The sequence below is a fragment of the Passer domesticus genome, chromosome 2 (assembly GCF_036417665.1).
Source record: "Passer domesticus isolate bPasDom1 chromosome 2, bPasDom1.hap1, whole genome shotgun sequence".
Taxonomy (NCBI): domain Eukaryota; kingdom Metazoa; phylum Chordata; class Aves; order Passeriformes; family Passeridae; genus Passer; species Passer domesticus.
In genome coordinates, this window is record NC_087475.1 from 71,541,245 (window position 1) to 71,562,294 (window position 21,050).

The following is a 21,050-nucleotide window of genomic DNA, read 5'->3' on the forward strand; positions in this document are numbered from 1 at the left end:
TTCAACTGGAGAGGTGTTTTCCCCAGACGAAGCAAAGCAGGACAGAGCCAACAGCTCCAGTGTAAAATGTCCCTGCTGTCTGCATCTCACCACCTCCATGACCCTCTTGACACCACAAGCACCTTTGCCCTTTGCTTGGGCCTTTTTCCTTATTTTTAAATACAGCTGTGCCTCCCTAGTCCCCTGCCAAGGATAAAGAAGAAAAGCAGATGGATTTCAAACCTCCACCAACCCACTCGCATCCCAGCTGGGTTCTGTGTAACACTCTCCCACTCCCACGGGGTAGGGCAGGGGACTCAGAATGGGCTCATGGGGACAAGATAAAGTCCATTTTCCTACAGGCAGACTCCAGGGCAAGCAGGCTTTGGGGCTGACACCTTTGTGGGCATTCACACGGGTTTCCTGTTTCATGGGAAGTGAGGTTAAATCAAGCATGTTTGGAATCACAGTCTGACCTTTCTCTGCCAAGGCAGGTTCAGTTCAGACACTGCCAGCTGTACCAAAAGCTTTGCTGAGTGTCACAAAGAGCAAGCACCTCATACTCTGGTTTTAGTAAAATGTTCAAAAAGATAAAGTCTGTGCAAACCACTACTGGGTCCTGACCTTGACACAAAACCAAATCAAGAAGGGTTTCAAGTGCACTGGAAAGAAGAGCAGAATAATTCACTCTTCCAATTCCAACATAATACAAGGAAAATTGGTCTTTGCAAGACCAAGCTTCTGGTGGCATTTCACCCCAAAGCGGGTGTGTGTAAGAAGCCATGGTGGCTGGGCACAGAAGGATTGCACTGCTCGGCTCTCAGTTGTGATTGTCTGTAAAGCAATGGGAAATGTCATTACGGAGCTGGGAGCAGAGAGGTTTCTGAAGTACTGCGGTCTTGTACAGTGTAACAAAACTCTTCCTAGAATTAATTAGGCAAATACTTGTGACCATGTCATACCTGAAGGGCACTTTACGGCTCCGACATTTATCTCGTGAGTACAGTGATGTGAAATACATATGCATTTCCAGCGTAATCCTTCGCCACTGTAAATCACGCGCTGGAATGAGAGCGTATCTGGCAACGTTAATTCCGAGATATCATCCTTACAGTTCCTGGCAACAGACCCCGATGAAAATAAATGGTTTATAAACACTGTCTGACATGCATGAGCCTTTCAAAATTATTTACAAGTGGTGTTCTGGGAGCTTTGTTCCAAGGAAGTCTTTCTCCTCCGTTCAGTTCAGATATTAAAATTGGCTGGGTGGGGATGGGGAGGGGAGGGCGTCAGCGCTACACAGTCACAGCCGGGTACATCTTCTGCTCGCTGTTGGTGTGTGGGAAGGGGGACTGGATCTGCCTGTAGCCGCTCTGCAGGCCGTCCAGGAAGGGGGGCACGGGGCTCAGCGGCATCGAGTCGTGCTGCATGGCGTAGCCCACGTACTGCGGGTGCAGGTACTGGCCCTGGTGCGGCACGATCTGCGTGGCCTGCTGGCAGTTCAGCACCGAGAAGTTCGTGGGCATGTTGACGTAGACGTTATTCATGGTCCCTTCTGGCAGGCAGCAGTTGGTCTGGGACCTCGTTGGCGGAGCTCTGGCCCCCGAGTTGGCGCTGGAGCTGGAGCTGGCAGCCGTGCTCGACTGGCGGGACGAGGAGCCCCGGGAGGTGCTGGCACTTGGGATCATGGGGATCGTCTCCATCAGGCGGGTGCCCGCAGGGGCTCGACTCTGCTGGGGCTCCTGCTTGGGCCGCAGGCACCTGCAGCAGCAAGCTGCCACCAGCGACCCCAAGATGATGAAGGCGACAAATACAGATCCCACGATAAGGAACGGCACGTAGATGGGCACTGCAACAGCAAGGAAAACATTGTCACTGTGGGCCAAGGACTAACCTCAGCAGCTCCTGCAGAAGTTCCCACTCATCCAAGCAGAGCCCACCTCCTCCCAGCACAGGTCAACACAAGCAGAGCTTTTTATGCCAGAATGATGAAAAGGGCTGCTAAACCCAATGGCTTAAATTTTCCTCCTATTGATGATGGTCTAGTTCACAGCAACCACTGCTCCACATTTCATCAAATCCTGTCTCCAATACACCCCACTAGAACAATCAGGCAGGATACAGCTGGGTTTGAACAGTGCCTTAGGGAGACACTTTGAGGCAGGACCCCTGCTGAGGGCTCAGGATCACGGGATAGTCAAACCCTGGTGCCCCAGGACATCCCTCTCCATCGCCAGCCTGCTCTGGCTGTTGTCAGCCGGCTGGGGCAGGGTGACAGCCAGGCAAACAGACAGCAGTCACAGGGCCTCTGACACCTCACAACTCTGGGGACCAATGTTCTGCACTACAGCCCTAGGTTCAGGGAGAAACCACAGAGCAGACAGTGCAGAGACAGCACCATGCTCCAAAGGGGCAGCGTTCCTCCTTGTGAGGCCTAATGATGGGACATCAGGGCAGGAGGACTGAGGGTGGGCAAGGGGTGGGAGCACAAAGTATGGATGATGCTCATTGGTAGCATCAGGAGCCACCAAGGATGGTAAACATCATCCTTGGAAGAATCTGTGCTACAAGTACAGATTTCACAGAATACCCCTGAGTTGGAAAGGACCCACAAAAACCATTGAGTCCAACTCTTAAGTGAATGGCCCATAGAGGGATCAGAGCCACAATGGTGTTACACAAGCACCATGCTCTATGCTCTATCCAACTGAGATAATCCATTCTGCAGTGCCAGGGATAAAGCTTTTTTCTCTGCCTCAGTAAGAAATCTGCATGGATATATCAACAAATAACAAAGGGAAGGTGTCTCCCTTCAGTGCTTGTGAATGCTCTCAGAAACATGCCTGGAGTTCATCATTTCCACCAAAACCTGGCAGCTCCAAGACTTAGGCAGGGCTACGGATCCCTGCTTGACCCTGTCTGACCCTGCTGAGGCAGCCACTGCTAATGACCTGCAAGTTAATCAGTGCCAGCACAGGGCAATGGCTCCCAAACCTGCAAAGCAATAAATTTTAAATAAAAAAATTGCTACAAAAATGCATTGTTCTCAGAACTGCAAAGAGGCGGGGGGGGGTTTATCTGTCTGCTCAAGTCAGAATACTTCCTGGCACAGCTGGTTAGATGAAGGAGTTATAACCAAAAGGCCACTTTTCTTCCATCACTTTAGTACTTTTAAACAAAAGGCTGTAAAACATCATCTCCACTTCTGCGCTTGGCGCTACAGCAGCTCTCGAGCAGGTGCACGCACTTGCTCCACACTGTAATGTGCAAGTTTTCCACGAGTAAATCTGTCCTAATTATAACATCACTTCGGGCTACTTCTCCTGCACTCAGCATGTGTGGATGGCAGCAAGGGTGCTGGGGAGCCACCGGGGCTTTTTTAAACAGCAGTAGAAAGACGAGTTTATCCTTGAAATTCAATCTTGTAAAACCAGTCCTAAGTGGGGATATCAGAGCTGAAAGAACATACACAATTACAGTGGGGACCAGCCAGAGTCCTTTTGAAATATCCTGTTACTTTTTCTGATCTGCTCATAGGGGTCGTCTCATTTTTCCTTGCCTTTTCAAAGGGGAGCTCAGCCACGGCTGAGGAGCCCGTTCAAAGCGGCGGCAGAGCCGTGCCAGGCCGAGCCGGCTGGCCCGGGACCCAGGGGAGGGCTGTCCCCTGCTCTGATAGAGACTTGGCCGGGATTTCCAGCACTAAGGGCGGGAAAGGAGCCTTCAGCTGCGGCACTCCTCCCCGACTAAGAGCGGCCGCCGGGCCCGGCCAGCGCCGAGCCCGTCCGTCCGTCCGTCCTGCCCCGCGACTCGACGGAGAGGAAACCGGCAGCAAGGGGGGAAGGGGCGGGCGAGAAGATCGCCGCAAGCCCGCGAGGGCTCCCGCGGAGCCGCAGGCACCCCCGGGGCCATCCCGGCCGAGCCTGCCGCCTCACCTGCCGCGCCGTCGGGGCCGTCCTTGCCGGGCCGGCCCGGCTCGCCGCCGCCCTGCCGCCGGTCGTTGTCGCAGGCGCCCTGGTCCAGGCGCGCCTCGGCGCTGGAGCAGCAGTACCGCAGGGCGCAGCTGCCGCAGCAGATGGTGGCGTCGCCGCCGTCGAAGCGCTCGGGGCACTGGAAGCCGTCCCGCCAGCCGCCCTGCCCGTCCAGCCAGCCGTGGCAGTACTCGCCGCTGGCCGCGGCCCCCGCCGGCAGCAGCCAGCCCAGCGCCGCCAGCAGCAGCCAGCCCCGCATGGCGCCGCCGGGGGGGCGGCCGCTCCGTCAGGGCCCCCCCGCGCCGGGGCAGCGCCGCCCGGCCCCCCGGGGCAGGCAGCCGCCGCGCTGCGGGGACTCTGGCCGCGGGTCCCGCCGCCGCCGCCGCATGCCCGGGGCCGGCCCTCGGAGTCGCCGCCCGGGGCGCACCGGCGGAGCCGGGGGCGCCGCTACTCCGCTCTCGCTCCCCGCCGCCTCGCCGCGCCCGCCCCCTCCTCCGCGCCCATGGGCGAGGGACGGCGGGAGCCCGCGATCCTTCCACGGACGGAGCCTGTCGGGTCCGGGGCACCGAGGCCACGCTGCCCGAATCTCGGTGCGCCCCGTCCGGCACCGCGCCCGCTCGGCGCGGGGGGCGCCGCGCCCGCTCTTATAGGCGGTGGGGGCGGCGCAGCGCGCATGCGCCCGCCCCGCCCCGCCCGACGGGGCGGTCCCGGGGCGCGGGGAGCGGCCGTCCCACACGGCCCCGCCGCCCGAAACAGCCCGAGCCTCACGACTTCTTACATGTCAGTGCCGGGCACAAGGATGCACCTTCAGCTGCTGAAGTGTCAGAAAAGTCTGTGGTTTCTCGTTCCCTGTGAGACAGCTGTCGTGACGCCAAGCACAACTCTGACTTACAATGCATTACATCAAGTAAAAAAATACTTCTTATTTTAAGAAAAAGGCACAAACACGAAAGCTCTGATAAGTGGCACTGGTTTTAAATTCCGCTGTAAAGGCAAATCACTGGGAGGAAGGTGACTGCAAAGTTGTGTATTTCTCTCATTCCTTCAAGCTTTTCTTTTTTATTTTAGTTATTGTCCTTCTCCCTCCATCTTCATCCCCTCTTTTGTTCTCATTTCAGCCAGCGTTTGACAGCTACGGGCTTTCACTGAACGGCTGCTCTGGAGCCCCAGATTCTGGTCAAATCAGGGAGCCGGTAAATGCATTCCCCACCTTCGCTGCTGCTCCCAGGGAGTTCTTCTCCAGCCGTGGCCCTTCTCCAGCTCAGCCCAGGGCCGGGGCCGTGCTGCTGCGAGGGCAGGGTGAGAGGTGGTCCCACGCACCTCGAGCCTGACCTGCCTCAGACAGGATTAGTAAACGGAGCAGCTAACCTTTGGAAAAGTTTGCTTACCAAGGTGGAAATGGGGCTGCAGCACGACAGGTTTTCCATCACCCAGTCAGTCCAGCTGGGTGAACGAGAAGAAACTGGCAGTGATTCAGCCGGTGGGGTCTGAGGTGCTCCATCTCAAAACCTGAGCGGCAGCTCCCCAGAGCTGTCAGCTCCAGCACCAGGAGCCCACCCCAGACAGTCCTGGACAGTGACAGATTTTGTACACTCATCCCCCACAGCACCCATTGCTCAAGACACCCCCATCAGCGACGGGGCACAGGGAGGGAAGCGGATTGATTGCCTGGGGAAGGAATTAGAACCATGAGCTCCTGCCAGTGACCTGTCTTTGGATGTCTGGCAGCCACAAGTGACAGCACAGCAGCTGTTAAATCCCTACATTCACAGAGGTCTTCCTACGAGATCATTTTCCTTAAATCTGGGTTAGACACACATTTTCGTAATAAGAAAAGCAGCTTCTTGATTCTTTTATACGTGGCAAGCAAAATACTTTCCCAGTCCCATCCTTTGAGTTGATGGTTCACTGATACTCAGTAAGGTGGTTCTCTTTCAATAGCAAAACCAGACTATGAGAAGAGAGGTGGAAAGCAGACTATCTAATCTAATCTTTACTCCAAGTTAGGAGTCTTGATCATAACAAAATACCAGCACCAGATCCCCTGCAGAGATTATCTGTAACAGGTACTTTATATATTCAAGCTCAGGATTTGTCTCCACTTGCCTGGATAACAGCAGAGATAATAGTGTACCTCATTATGCTTTTGTGAAACTTAAAACATTTGGCACTTTGCAAAATGCTTTAGATCCTATTTAGCAATAGACTAATTAGTGGAGTTTGGGGTGGTTTTTTTTCACTGTCTTTACAAGCTGATCAGGTAATATCCCTGTGATTTAAATTTAAAAGCATGCAAAAATCCAGAACCAAAATATGTGGAAACACAGAAATATAGCAAGTCTTTCCTACTTTGTGACTTTTTCACTCCCTTTCCCATGTCAAGCAATCTCCTTATATTAGTTCAATCTATTTCAGTGTAAAATAAACCTGTCCCAGATTTTGTAGGACACCAAACACATCACATCCCATCCAACTAAGCATAGTGCAGCTTTTAGATATAATTAAAATAACATCTAGATGGTAGAGTGGGAAAAGATTTTTAAAGCCTAAATGATCACATAGTCTACAAATCTCTATTATCTGCTTAAACTTCCTTTTAATTTTTTTTTCTACAAGTCTCTGAATTTGTAATACTACCACCAGGTACAGTTTTCGGAGGCCTGAGGGTCAGTAGAAATGTTCTTTGTCATTTTCCAGCCAAATGCATGATCTCAGGAAAGCAAATAAAATGTTTTATTTTTGGGAATTTGAAGAACTCACCTGCTGTTCTGCTAGTCCTGAAAAACTGTCTCTCTTAGAGCAGTGAAAATAAGACTTAAAAGCACTTCTGCTAGTTTTCTGAAATACGTGAAGTGCATTTTCCACAAAATTTTTAACACTCGGAGCTGCAAACTGCCTGTGCAGCAGTGTAGGGGCTGAGTCCATCGGCAGCAAATGCAGCATCTACAGAACCCAACATCCAGCTGTGGCACTGGCAGTGTGAGAGCAGTACCTGCACCCCTGCATGCCTGGGCACAGAGCTGTGGCACAGCTGCCTGTGCCACTGTCCAGCCTGGATGCTGATCCCTGGAGGCAGAGCTGCTGTGGGATAATGGCCATGATATGTTTAAGGGTCTCTCTAACACCAATATCTGCTTACCTTGTAAATTCACCCAGCCACTGCATTGACAGGCATTCTCCTTATTGTAACAAGGGCATTTTTGCCATCTCTCTCCAGCTGTCTCTCCCCATATTACAGTCTCTCTCCAGATGGAAATTTTTCAAAAGTATTTATTTCAGAGCATGGTGCTTTGCTTTCCTAGGGCTGGTATGCCTCATGTGCTGAAGTTCTTCACAAATACACCAGCTCCTACTTCAAAAAAGACAACAGAAACAAGAAAGGCACGAAAAGAGAGATAATACAAAAGAACATCTCTCATTCTGAACAGCTCCCAGTTCAAGAGAGGGGAAAATGAGGACACCCCACCTTGGGTCTCAGCTGCTGAGCATTCACAGCAAGGTACCACAAACATTTGTCAGGGCTAGCACACATTGGACAGGAAGGAAAGAAGAAAAAGGACAACTAAGTGGAAACCATAACAATAAGTAAGAAACAACAGTTCCTATCCTCCCCTTTGGGTCTCTATCCTACAAATTCTCCAAGAAAGCACAGCAACACAGACCTCTCACCTTATTCTGTATCTCTGTTTTGGTTGGAGTCTCTCCTAGGGCTAAGAAAAGGAAAACCCTGTGACACGACTCTCCAAGCTGCCGTGGCTTCTGTGTGTAAGTGGTTAGGGATGCTTTGTTTTCCCTATGGTATTTTCAACCCATGCTGTTGTAGCTTGTCACATTCCCTTGATGTTAAGAGAGAGACCACAAAACTGGCAGCAAATCCTATTCTCTTTCTTTTTGACCCATTGGTGAGAAAGTTTAGATGGCAGATGGATACTGTCTTCTTTTCCTCTTTGGAATTTCCAGTTTCATTCTTGATGGTCTTGTCACTTGGGTGCAAGTGAGATTATCTGCTTTCCACTGCCCAGCCCTGGATGCCAAACAGGCATATATGTACTTTCCCATTTCATTTGGTTCACATACCTACTGTTACATCATTACTGTCAAACAATTTTGCAACCTTATCAGGAAACTTGAAAATCTGGATTCTGGAATTACTTTGGCTCTACTGTTGTGTCCACTGCATTGCAGATCAGAACTGTAAACTAAACATAGCCTGAAGTTTTCAGCTAGAACTCATATCATGGTACTATTGTTTAGATTACTTGACATGTAAAAGTCAGGCCATGCTTACCAAAAGAGATGGATTTTATTGCTTTTTGTACACTTCAACAAAAGAGATTCCTCTTCCTGGTAACACAAAATAAAGGAATTCATTCTGATCATGCAGGGGGTTAGTTAGTTTTAAAACAGGTTGTTTTATTGCTTGTAGGGTTTTTTAAGTTAGAAACAAATCACCTTGGAGTTGAAATCCCTGCATCTTGTCCATTTATCCCAGCAAAGTCACTTCTCAGGCAAAACTATGTTTCCTGCTGCTAAAGTAATGCCTTGCTGCCCCCATGTGAAGTTAGTGAGAAAGGTAGCATGACTGAAACTCCACTGTGGAGTTTGTATGGAGAACTGTTGAATTTGAGATTGCAATCCGCACTGACAGATTATACCAACACAATTTCCCAGGTGAGGATAGTTACCAGAACATATGAGCTTACCTTGGTAGCCATTGCTTTTCTTCCCAACCTGGTTATTAGGTACCTTTTACGCTAGTGTACTGTGGCAAGTATAATTTAAACACCATCAGTACATTTAAGGGTGGAAACAGCCACTCCAATTGTGGCATTGGTTGCATAAGCTGGACTGGTTTTTATTTCTGCTTAGGGAACATATTTAATATCTACATTTTCAAATACACGTGTACTCATACCAAAAGGCTTTCTTTTATTGGCTCTCATTTCCTGGAGCATAATTAGATCAAGATGACCCAAGGGAATAAAAAAAACAAACCCGGTCACAGAATGAGGCAAAGGACTGTAAAAATAGCTTTGAAAGAAGGGATACGAAGCTAGCACACTCCTCGGGGGCCGGGCTGTGAATCTGCAGTGGCTGCAGCGGCACCGAGCGCACCAGGAGGCACAGCTCCGCTCCTGCTGCGAGCGCTCGCTCAGCACACGCCGCAGTGACAGCGGCAATCAGCGCTGGCACCGCCTTATCGCAGCCGGCACAGACACCTCCCGTATCGCCCGTCTGGCTCCAAAATGCTCCGCTGTCCTGATAACGGGGCTGGGGCATGCAGGGAAGGGAGGTGAGCGGGTGACAGTGCCTGCGAGTGCTGGGGGACATTTCCCTACACATTCACGAGTGCAGGAGCAGGCTGTCACTCAGAAAACGTCCCCCGGTTTCAACACAGCGCAGTCGGAGCAGAGCTTTAGGGAGCTTGTTAGCGTTGTCCAACTACCCAGACAGCCTTGATTAATACAAATGTCAGGCTCTTCTCCCTCGAGTCTTAGTGCATTGATTTTTGGAGCTTCCACTTGCTGCAGACACAACACATTGCTGTACAATATACAAAAGCCCAGATACAAAGCTGATGTGCACAGCTTCAAATTGAAAGGGATGCTGTTTCCTAATTGATTTATTACTTCTGCTCCAACCAACCACTCCAGCCACTAGCAAGCAAAGGAAAGAATTTTAGTCTTTTTTTTTCCACTCCACAGACAAAAACCAGAGGAAGACATACTTGTGGACTAAATCCATCATCCCACTGTCTGCCCTCACAGTATGGCTGGCCAATTTGACAAGGCATCGTTATTAAAAAGTTATTTAAACTAAAAAAAAACACAAAACCCCAGGAAAGTACAGGAATTTTCCACATTCACACTTCAGTTTATGCCATGCAGAGCACACAAAGCATGAGCATTTTATCAAATGCAGGAAGAGAAAACTAAGGATATTTAAAACCAGAAATGTACTGTTCTTTATCTCCTAATGCCTTAGTGCAAGACAAGGATTTGTGCACCATATAGCAGAAATAGCATCACTACATAGCTGTTGCCTTTTATTGCACTTTCTGCCTGTGCAGTGAAATCAGTGAGGTTCCAGCAAGAAAAAAAACCACTTCTTCTCAACAGGTCTTAGTGCACCTAAATTTGCAGTTTGGGGGTTAATATAGGGATTATTACTGCAAGACAGGCAAGAAGCAGCAACTTGTTGTGGAAAATTAACAATATTTATGAGAATATTTTCTAGATCAGGACATTTTTTACACTGCTTAGGAAAGAAGTAAAGACGACTGTATTTGCTTGAATTGTTATTTTACTCAACAATTATGTAGCCTGGCAAAGAGGCTTTGGAGTTTTGCCCTTCCCTCCACCTCCCAAGGCTAACTTTAAGTGATACATCCAGCACTCTGCAGCAGTGTTAGGTTTTTTATGTTACTATTTCTGTCACTGGTGGACTGGTATCACCATCCATCTATCTGAGACCAGGATCTTACCCCCATATCTCTTCTGCCCCTCTATTTTCCAGCAGCTCCAAAGCCTGGCAAGCCCTGATGCCACCCCAGCGTGGGTATCACCATGACAGAGCAACAAGCACCAGCTGCTGCAGCACTAGAAATAAGCCATGGGGAGAGGTGATGATGAAGGTGACAAATCTGAAGTGTAAAATAACAAACTACTCAGAGGAGCATTTCTAGCTAAATATTTTTACTAAGTATAAATTGAACCTAAAATGCCTTTGTATTAGACCTGCATCTCCACTGCATTAAATTTCGACAAGCTGCCACAGTCTTCCTGCAGTTCCAGCCTCTTTTTCACATCCCCAGTACAAGTGTGAGGTTGCTATTGGCACTGACAGCATCATCACACCCAAAGCCAACATAAGCAATGTTAAAAGCTTTCCCTCTTCGGTCTCAGAGCAGTGTCCAGCACCAACTTCTCTTTGCCACCACGGGATCAGGTAAGAGCTTTGCTCTGTGGTCCATACCACACAAGCTTAGCTAGCAGCCAAAGGTCTCCCTGTCCCTGGGAATAAGGCTTGCTTCTGGCTTGGCTGCTGGAGGTATGTGAACATCTGCCTGCTCCTTAGTCAGCAACTAAATAAAACAAGATAAAAGACAATTCCTATTTGAGACCCATATAATGTGAATTACTAAGACTGGTTTCCATGGCATTAAGGCTGGCACCTTCCTTATCACTTCTGTCCATTCACTTTGTCTGACCCAGGGCTAAATTAGAAGCCTGTAGTTGTTAAAGGAGGCAAAGCTCTGGAGAGCTGTGCCACACACAGCTCCACCAAACACAGGCAGCACTGTGGTAACATACAGGTATGCTCACCATCACTCCTCTGAACATTGCCACAAATGTTTAGTGAGATGGTGATGTCCCCACACTACTAACTGCTCGCTGCCATTGCTTCCATTTAGCATTTGGGCTCACTCTCTGCAAACTGGACTTTTTTTTCCTAGTAAGGACACCTTTATCACATCGATCTTACCTTATCCCCAGACAGAACCACAGTGAAAGTGTTTATGGTCAAAGGTTAGATTCCTTTTATGTGTATGTTAATAAATAAATACGGGTAGCCCAAACAGCCAAGGAATGCTAACACCATTACCAGGATGAGAAGGTTTGGGTGTTTTTTCACTTTGGGGTAGCTTCTACTTAGGTACTTAACCTTGGAGTTAATAACTACCCAACTCTACACAGCTTGTGAATACTTTTTCCCCCAAGGTTTCACTCAATTCGAAGTCTACTTAAGCTGCCTGTCACCATTTTTTCCCTCATGAGAATTTATCCCCTTCTCCCCTTAATAAGAGGACATGGTATTTTTCACATTTCATATAATAAAGTCTAATTTTGAATCCTTGACTTTGAATATTCATCAAGTGTGTGTTTCTTTCCTTTTTTAGTAGAGCACAGTGATTCATCAAAACCTCATCCTCCTAGCTTTCTTTTGTGGCCAGGATGATCATAACCCCAGAAGCATATCCTGTTACCACAAAGTGCCATATTAAATGCACAGACAGGAGCTATATGCCAGCTTCTAATCAGAACTTTAATTTGGAAGCAATTACACGACTTTCTAATAAACTGCTGTCTCGCTGGTACCCAAGCACACGCCGTACAGTGATCCCTGTATCAAAGAGAAAAGAAAAAAAGATAAATCCATCAGTCTAGAAAACATTAACTGAACATACCTATCTTTTGCCTCTTCAGCTTTTGACCTATTTAGGACAGGACTATGTATTCCAAGTTTTCCATACAACTGTTCAACAGAAATGACCCATTATCCTGGTGAGGGCTGATTCATACTCAAACAAAAGGGAAATCAAACCAGAACTCTTCTAGTTTGTAGAAGCTTCCAAACTTAATTATAACCTGCTCATAATAAGCTAGAATTGCCTGACTTCTAAAGCGTGAGAAAACAGAAAACAAAGCTAATGAAACATGCAGCTTACTCACCTCCTCACTGTGGCATTTAACAGCAGCCATGGGTTATAAAGATTAAATTCCTGAGGCGGAGTGAAAAAAGCATTAAGTAATAAGCCTCCTAGCAACAGGAGTCAAATGGGTCAGAAGGATTGTTCAAATATTGAAGTTCAACAAAATTCTACCACCTTAGAAAAAAAGTGTGTCAGAAAATGTTTACAACAAGGAAACAAAGGGTGACATACCTTGTCACAGAACTGTTTAGATTGAAAAGACCAAGTCTGACCATTAACCTAGCCACTAACTTCTGTCCCTAAGCAGTAAGCCCACATTGTTTCTGAACACTTCCAGGCATAGTGACTCCACCACTTTTCTAGGCAGCCTGTTCCAGTGCTTGACAACAAGCCTTTCAGTTAAGAAATTTTCTCCAATATCCAAACTAAACCTGACCTAAGACAACCTGAGGCCATTTCCTCTTGTTCTGTCACTTGTTGACTGGGAGAAGAGACTTGACACGCACCTGGCTGCATCCTCCTGTCAGGCAGCTGCAGAGAGTGATGAGGTCCCCCTGAGCCTCCTTTTCTCCAGGCTGAACACCCCCAGCTCCCTCAGCTGCTCCTCACAGCACTTGTGCTCCAGACCCTTCCCCAGCTCCGTTGCCCTTCCCTGGACACGCTCCAGCCCCTCCATGTCTTTCCTGCAGTGAGGGGCCCAGAGCTGAGCACAGGATTGGAGCTGTGGCCTCAGCAGTGCTGGGTACAGGGGGATGGTCACTGCCCTGCTCCTGCTGGCAACGCTACTGCTGGTACAAATGCACCTGTCCAAGCCATGAGCAGCCAGTTTCTCCAGGAGGACACTGTGGGAGAAAGGCTTTACAATAGTCCAAGCGGAAAACATACACAACCTTTCCCTCATCCACTGAGCTTGTCACCTTGTCACAGAAGGAGATCAGGTTGGTCAAGCAGGACCTGCCCTTCACAACCCCACCTGCTGGCTGGGCCTGATCCCTTGGTTGTCCTGCACATGCCACATGATAGCACTTGAGATGATTTGCTCCATGACCTTCCCCAACACCGAGATTGTGCTGACAGGCCTGTAGTTCCTTGGATCTTCCTTCTGACCCTTCTTGCAGACAGGTGTCCCATTTGACCTCCATTCAACCAGGACCTCCCTGGTTAGCTGGGACCGCTGGTAAACAACTGAAAGTAGCTCAGCCAGGTCTTCCACCAGCTCTTCCAGTATCCTTGGGTGGACCCCATCCAGCCCCACAGACTTGCAGCTCTTTAAGTGGCACAGCAGGTCTCTGACCATCTCACTGCACGTGCTGCATGACAGCTACTCCCACAAGGGTCCTGCGGTGGCAGTACGTAACTGGCAGCCTCCTGCCACCTGATGAACATTCAACATTGAGCTCAGAAAAAATTATCCTGAATGGAATCGTGCCATTCACAGCAGTAAGCCCTGTGCCTTACATCCCCTCACCTCTCCCCACACTCCATCCCCATCATACCTCCATTTCCTTTGAAGGAACCTACCAGTTGAGTGGAGATGGAACATCACAGCTGTGCTGGAGCTCCATGGACTTCTCACAGTGGGTAACCACAGTCTTCCCAAGCTGCTGCAGGCATCAACTCCATGTCATGCCCCTCCCCAAACCCAGGTGTCCATTTCCACAAGACTCCATACCAGTCAATGCCCATGATACTTTAACCATCCATCAGTGTCTGGAGACAGCAGCCACAGTGCTGGAAGGTACTGAATAGGAGGGAAGAGAGAAACAGCCTGACAGCACAATCCCAGCAGTTAGTCCCAAAACTACATAATTTGTTGCTGGAAATTTTTGCACAGAGATAGTTTTTTGTCCTCAGAAACTTTAAAAAGTTTTAGGAAAACAAACTTTTCATAGTGTATAAGGCATTTATGCTCTGATGGATACTCTTAATTTCTCATTAAGACTCTACAAGGTACTTCTGCTGACATATTCCAAATATAACCAGTACCATAACTGAGCTGACATGAATAGAAATAATCCAACCATTGTCCTCATGAGTAGTGGAGTGGAAATAACTAAAGAATTACCACTGACGTCAAACAGGGGGGAGAAAGGCCACAAAAGCTGTATTCTTGAACCTTATTTCAATTTTTAAAAAAACGATGCTATAAATGCAATCATGATCCAAAATGCAGTTATGTTAGGAACATGTAGATGGAGGGAGTGTAGCTGAATTTGGATTTTTTGTGGTGAGGAAGATGCATAAACTCTGACCCACTCCACCTTATTTCAATCTCCAATCTCTCACAATCCACAAGAAAGATGTAGCTAAGTGTAGTATCTACCTAACTGATTTGACAGAAACAGAGACACACACAAACACAAAAAGTTCTGGATCAGAAAGAGGTTCCTGAATTAAGTAATCTAAGGCCCAGCTCCTTTCCTTCGGCTGTCTTCATCGTAGGGAGAACGCTGAAGGAAAAACAAAGTTACTTCTAGTAAAAGAAAGAGGTCACATACACAAGTTCATACCACAGCTGTACAACAAGGCACAAACTAACAGAAAACCATGTCTTCTACATGGACTTGAACATTCTTCCAGACCAGACTTTTCTTTCTTTACAGAACAGATAATCTAGACTTGATTTAGTTTCATGGTGTTTAAATATAGGTCAGCTTCTTAACCTGCCTTGTAGAAAACCAGGCCACACCTTGAATGCATTAGTATATTACACTCTAATCATATTAACACGCCTTTAAATTGATGTGTTAATATGATTAGAGTATAATATTGAGGTGAAAAATTTGAAACAATGTCTACAGTGCTGATGCCCAAAAATCATGGCAAAATTCAACCACCCAAGTAACAGTCTGGGAATATAATTATTTCAAATCCCATTTTGACTTCAGTTTGTACTAATATATGTGATTATTCTATTATACAATCAGTTTTTTACTTAGGCTAAATTAAGAACATAACTGCTGTTTCATCAGAAAAGAAGGAGGACAGGTACCCAGGAAGCTCAGACTGTTTCCCAATTTACAAAGCCATTCCCAATACTGTGTTACATCACACCATGATCCAGGCCTACATTGTGCACTGTGAAGAAATTCTAGACAACCCTACAATACAATATGTCCCTTTACCCCCTCTCCCTCTGCACTTTCAATCCAGGATCAAGGCCCTAACTTCAGCAAGAACAATTCTGCACTATATGAATTCCAGGAAGAACAGTTCTATATATTAGCCAACGAGGTTTTTGTTTCTCCTATAATGCAGGAGAACGACAGAAAATGATTTCTCAGATAGGCAAGTATGTATTACAAGGATCACAGCATTATTGTTTTATTGTTTGCACAATGGTAAGTTGCACATATGGACAAACAGTACACATTTAGAATTAGTTTCACAAATTAATACATTATAAGAGTCCAGTGGTTTAACATATTAACTATTAAAAAAAGCAGTAACAAAGAAATACAAACATTACAGTTTTGACTGCAGCCCAGTAAAAGTTTAAAAACAGGTTGAAATCAAAATAAACCATAAGCTTTATTTTTCTGTGACATTTAAAAAAACACATATCCCTTCCTAAGAGACTGCTCACAAAGATGCAATAACATACAAGTACAAAAGTGAAGAATTCTGTGCTCAGATTCCCTTAATTTTATCAGATTAAGTGACAAACCAAACATTTGTCAAAGAGCAATCACTGGTGAATGCAGACATTTCCAAAACATACAAAATGGTAGTAATACTTTAACAATAGAAAGCCAATGACAAAACCTCTACATAAAATCAACTTGGCTCCAAAGTTTCATGCTCACACATCAACCTGGTATCATTACTTGCAAAGAATCAATTGATCTATTATTTCCTTCTTAAGATATTTTCCTGGATATTCCTAGTGCACACCAAATTGGAGATGCAGAACAACAAACTATGATGTTACGGTATGTAACTGCTGCAATAGCTTTAACCTTCAAATTACATAATTTCCCTCCTCTGTTCTTGAACAGCAAGTTACTGTACCACACCTTGTTTAAAAGCAGATGCCCAACTGCTTTTAAGGCAGTGCTGAAGAGAAGCTCATGAAGCAATTTGGGTTTGTAACACTTAATTTGGGTTTTCATTAGGACAGTGCATCTTATCTCTCCCAAATGCAGGGAAAAGCTCATCCAGCCTGACAACTTCTGTTTGCACACAAACCTTGAGGCATCCTGAGCTTTCAGCTTAAACCCAGCAGTGCCCTACTCTTCAGCTCAGGAGAAAAACAAAATCCAACAGTTTGGGAACATTACCTATGAAATGTCTGTGTCAAAATCTCAAGATTCTTCTTTAGAGTTGGCTGCTAAATGGGCCAAGAAAAAGGTTAAAAAAAAACCAAAACAAAACCAAAACAGCTACTAACCACTATCTACCAAACTTTATGAAATAGTAAACATTGTATTTCAGCTGGTTTTAAACAACAAAACACAGGAGCAATGATGACACAGCCTGGAGACCCACTATTTGAAATTCCTAGGAACATCAAGATATGGGACCATAGGGCAACATGGAGAAACAGAACACACAAAGAAAAGGAGATCTGTCTGTGGGGGAAGGTATGCACATCTGTGTTTTATACATATATATATATACACATACATACACACAGATGTGTGCACTGTACTGTATATATTTACATCCATATACACAAAAACACCCTGAAGTAGATTTAAAGGCCATATCCAGGAACAGAAGATATGAACTCTAGTATTTGTACTAGAATATATTTTATCTGTACAAAAAAACAAATATGCATATATTCATATGGTATAAAGCTTATTAACAAAAAATATTCTGCTACTAACATTAGGTTAAATAGATGATTTTACAAGATTCTTTAATAATAATGCAGTATAGAACATTTCTAAAACTAGGGCCCAAAATAAAAATACATAAACGGGTTTCTATTCACAAGAAAATAGCTGTTCAATATGATTTCACTAGGGAAAAGTAGCAAAATTTTTATAAATCTCCTGGGATGCAATTTAATTAATGTATCAATCTACAAAAATAGACTTTTCAGATGAAGAAAGTTGATGCTCTTCCCCCTCCCTAAAAGGGGTGCCTATCTTTTCCCTCGCTTGTTTCCAGCTGGAGGTTTCTTCAGCTGAAGAAGTTGCCCTCCTGTCCCAAAGCCTGCAGATGCAGGATTAGATACCCCGAACGTCAGGCCAGCTGATGCTGTGATGCCAGGATTGCTGAAGTTAAACCCAGATGTAGTCGAGCTCCCAAAGCCTTATGGGGGAGGGAAAAATATTTTAAAACATCAGTTATATCAGGATTGTAAATTTGTTCTCCTTGAAGTTTTACCAGCAGCCACTTTATTACCAGCAGTTGTAACACTTTATACCAACGTGGATCAACAATGGTAAATCACATTGCTAGAGCACTTAGACTTGCCATGGCAACTTGGATAATGCAGCACTAACAGAGACTACCTCAGTGAGTGCCAACAATTATATCCTAAATCACAAGTCTATTATACTATTACCCATACAAGAGGAGCACACAAAAGTCCCACTGAAATTGTACAACAGAAGAACCACAATTCCTCAAGTTCTCAGCATAAACGTGCGGTCCACTCCTAAGGTGGAGGGAAGGCAGCAGGTACAGGTGGACCATGGACCACTCACTTCCCTCACAGCAGAGAAATGGCAAAGCTGGAGTTGGAGTGCTCAGTCTTCCTCCTACACACGTGGCACAGACCACCCCTTAAATGTGAGGCAGAAAAGGCTCAAAAACTCCTTGCCAGACTGTTTGTATTTAAAACACCCCTTATGACAAACCAAAAAACAGTGCTGGAAACAAAGCTTTGGAAAAACTCATGACTGGCTGAGCAAATGGTGCTGTTTTAACTCTTCTACCCTCTTCTATCAAGGTAAACAAACTGAACATATGGTGCAGCTGTGAAACAAGATCAGTTGGAAGAAGTCCCCCTACAATTTTCAGCAATAGTAACACTAACTCATTTCACTTTCTGTTATAAATTTGTATCAATTATGCATAATCAACTTAGATAACAATTGCAACTATTAGAGAATGCTAGAAATTTCTCAAAGATTGCTTTAAGAAGCAGAACTTCCTAACTTCACTTTTTGTTGTCTCAAGAGACCACAAAATAATAAGTCACGAGCAAGTTCAGATTTTAACAAAGAGCTTCATACAAGTTGTATATGAAAATCTGCAAACAAGATAATAAGAAAAATGAGACTTGTTCACAATCAAGAAAGAGTATATTCTCAATATGTGTTACTTTATATTGCTTCATTAGTTCTCTAGCTGACAGTTGAAGCAATCCTTTGGTCATATCAGTATCTTCAACTCAGTGCCTAAAATACTTCTGGAGTACAGAAATAAAATCCCAACTGGTTGTCTCATCAGAATCCTAAAGTAGCTCTCACAAGCCTGATGTCTTCTGTTCTCTCAGTTGTTACTGACACTCTGCATTAAGAACTACTTCAAATACTAACATGAAACTCTTCCTCCTGCAATGTCTGGACTTGGGTTACACACGTCATCTTGTCAAGAAAATTCATTATCAGCATTCCAGTAACTCACAGTCTTACAGCATGCAGTTGCCTACATAGAATTCATTGTCAGTGTAATGGTTGTGGAGATCTAGAGTGTGACTAATGATAGTGACTGATAGTGGACATTTGGGTCTTGTCTAAATTTTGTGGGCTAATTTGTCTCTCATCCTAGGATGTAAGGGGTGAAACATATGCAAGTGTTACCCCATTTCCGTGACGACTGAATCCCAGCTAAGATGGATCAGGGAGTCTCATGAGTGAAAAAAAGTGACCTTTTACTTCATGTATGTGAAATAACAGGCAAGCCTCACTTCCCACAGAAAATATCATGAATGCCATTCATAGTAAAGCTGCATGTGACCTGTAGTGTCAGGAGTTTGGTGGGCAAGAGTAAAGTGTTCATAAATTACCTCCACCTTGCTGCTTCTAGATAAAGGGATTATTTTGAAGCATGCAAGGAAGGCAGGCTACACTTTTTTGAGTAATATTACAATAAGAGATGCATAAACTATGGGATAGAAGACTGAGAACATGCTTGTTAATTTAGATACATCTTGGAAAGTAATAGCTGTTATGTAAGAAGTGACATTAAGGGTAACCATAAAAGTATACAAAGGCAGATGTGAAATTCATCTGCATGGTTTTCTCCTGACATAGCAGCATAACAAGTCCAAGGTACCAAGTTTTGTTAGAAGTAAACCAAATCCTAAACATGAATGCTCAAATGAAAAATCTTCAAGATAAAATACTTAAACAAGATATACATTGAGTCTTACTTCTGTTGCAAGAAAAGACAATCAGTCACAGAACAGCTCAGTTTAGATGGAAGACTCACAAAGTCTTGAACCATAGGTATAATGTGATCAAAAATGTCCTTGCTGAAATTAGTATTATTTATGTGTGAACAGTGATTTTCAGGAAGTAAATGACAACATGCCCTTCAAGGACACAGCCTCACATCTGCCTGAACAGTGTTATGATCACACTTTATTCACTGTGTTTGTGCATCTCTGCTTCTGCCAGCCCTTTACCTTTGGTAAGCCAAAGGTGAGTACACGCCTCCCCGTAACAGCATTTTTTGGATCATTTTAATACTACAGGGAGAAGCAGCAGTTCATCAGATGGCAATCCATTCCTGCTTTCATCTCCCATACCACAATGGGTGCTCTAGATCAAAAAGTATTTCAAGAACAGCTTTGACTGATCTATTATAGCCTCTCTATCTAAAAGCTGCTCATAGATTATATTAAGGTCTGTTTTTCAGCAGTATGAGTGCATACAACCATGATCCCACTTGATTATCTCTTATCTAATTTACTGAGACTGCAATTCTTCAATAAAAATAAGTCTCCAACAAGAACTTCCACGCAGATCTTCAAAGTATACTTAGCATCTATTTTCACAAAAATTGTCTTTGAACACTCCCCTTCCTCTTAACATTTTATTAAATTGTTAAATAAATTCAATGGTGATTTTTTTCCTTTTCCTGTTACTTTGAGAGTCTGAATGTCCTTTAAAATAGCCCACTACATGAGCCTTTTGGTTGCCATTAAATGAGTAAGAGTAGGAATTAAATGGGACTTATTTTACAATCAGCTTTCCAGAGTATCTGTGTGTTTCAGAGGGATGCCTGAGACACTGTTCCATCTCACAACTGTGTCCACTAAAGAAACTGCAAGGAGACTGAAGCTCTCTGTTTTTCATCTGCTGATGAACACAACAACCATTCCTGGACCAAGCCAAATCTACTATTAGAAGATGCTCAAAGACTATCAGAGGACTCAGAATTTTCTCCTCAAACACAAAGAGAAGAGCAGTAATACCACTACAAACATTTTTGCATCTTTTAAAGCAATTAAACCTAACTTATAAAAATCAAACACAGAACCAATTTAGGGATCTATAATTATAGTTTTAAGGTAAGATCAAACTGGTGGAAAAACTGCAGAGAGCTGGGCAGCCTAAGCAGCCTGTAACAGTGTTTTGGAACACACACTTACCCTAGTGTTCCCAGACACATTAGTCTGGGAAAATACTTAACTGCTAATATCTAAACCCGAGCAGCAACAACAGTGAACCCCATAACCCATATTCATCCCACTTTCTTAGCTT

The 21,050-nt window shown here is 45.1% G+C and overlaps 2 protein-coding genes and 1 long non-coding RNA gene across 10 annotated transcripts in view; 1 reads left to right on the plus strand and 2 right to left on the minus strand.

Annotated features, from left to right (window-relative positions):
- Positions 1–932: 932 nt before the first annotated feature.
- Positions 933–4,339, minus strand: SHISA2 (shisa family member 2). Its single transcript, XM_064409181.1, has 2 exons — positions 3,912–4,339; positions 933–1,828 (listed from the first exon to the last, which is right to left on the minus strand). The coding sequence occupies exons 1-2, from the start codon at positions 4,204–4,206 to the stop codon at positions 1,275–1,277; spliced, it is 849 nt and encodes a 282-aa protein (XP_064265251.1). The 5' UTR covers positions 4,207–4,339; the 3' UTR covers positions 933–1,274.
- A 339-nt stretch (positions 4,340–4,678) lies between these two features.
- Positions 4,679–11,747, plus strand: LOC135294220 (uncharacterized). Its single transcript, XR_010356371.1, has 4 exons — positions 4,679–4,958; positions 5,066–6,013; positions 7,250–7,712; positions 10,464–11,747. It is a non-coding gene; the product is annotated as an uncharacterized LOC135294220 (long non-coding RNA).
- Positions 11,748–11,972: 225 nt separating this feature from the next.
- NUP58 (nucleoporin 58) overlaps positions 11,973–21,050 on the minus strand; it is a 39,975-nt gene continuing 30,897 nt past the window's right edge. For 4 of the 8 annotated variants that reach the window (XM_064409186.1, XM_064409183.1, XM_064409185.1 and 1 more), the window contains one exon: positions 15,690–17,643. In XM_064409186.1, coding sequence (XP_064265256.1) covers positions 17,474–17,643 — 170 coding nt within the window. In that variant the 3' untranslated portion in view covers positions 15,690–17,473. Of the gene's footprint in view, positions 14,123–15,689; positions 17,644–21,050 lie in introns of those variants that run through there. The other 4 variants (XM_064409190.1, XM_064409184.1, XM_064409189.1 and 1 more) reach the window with 3 other exon arrangements.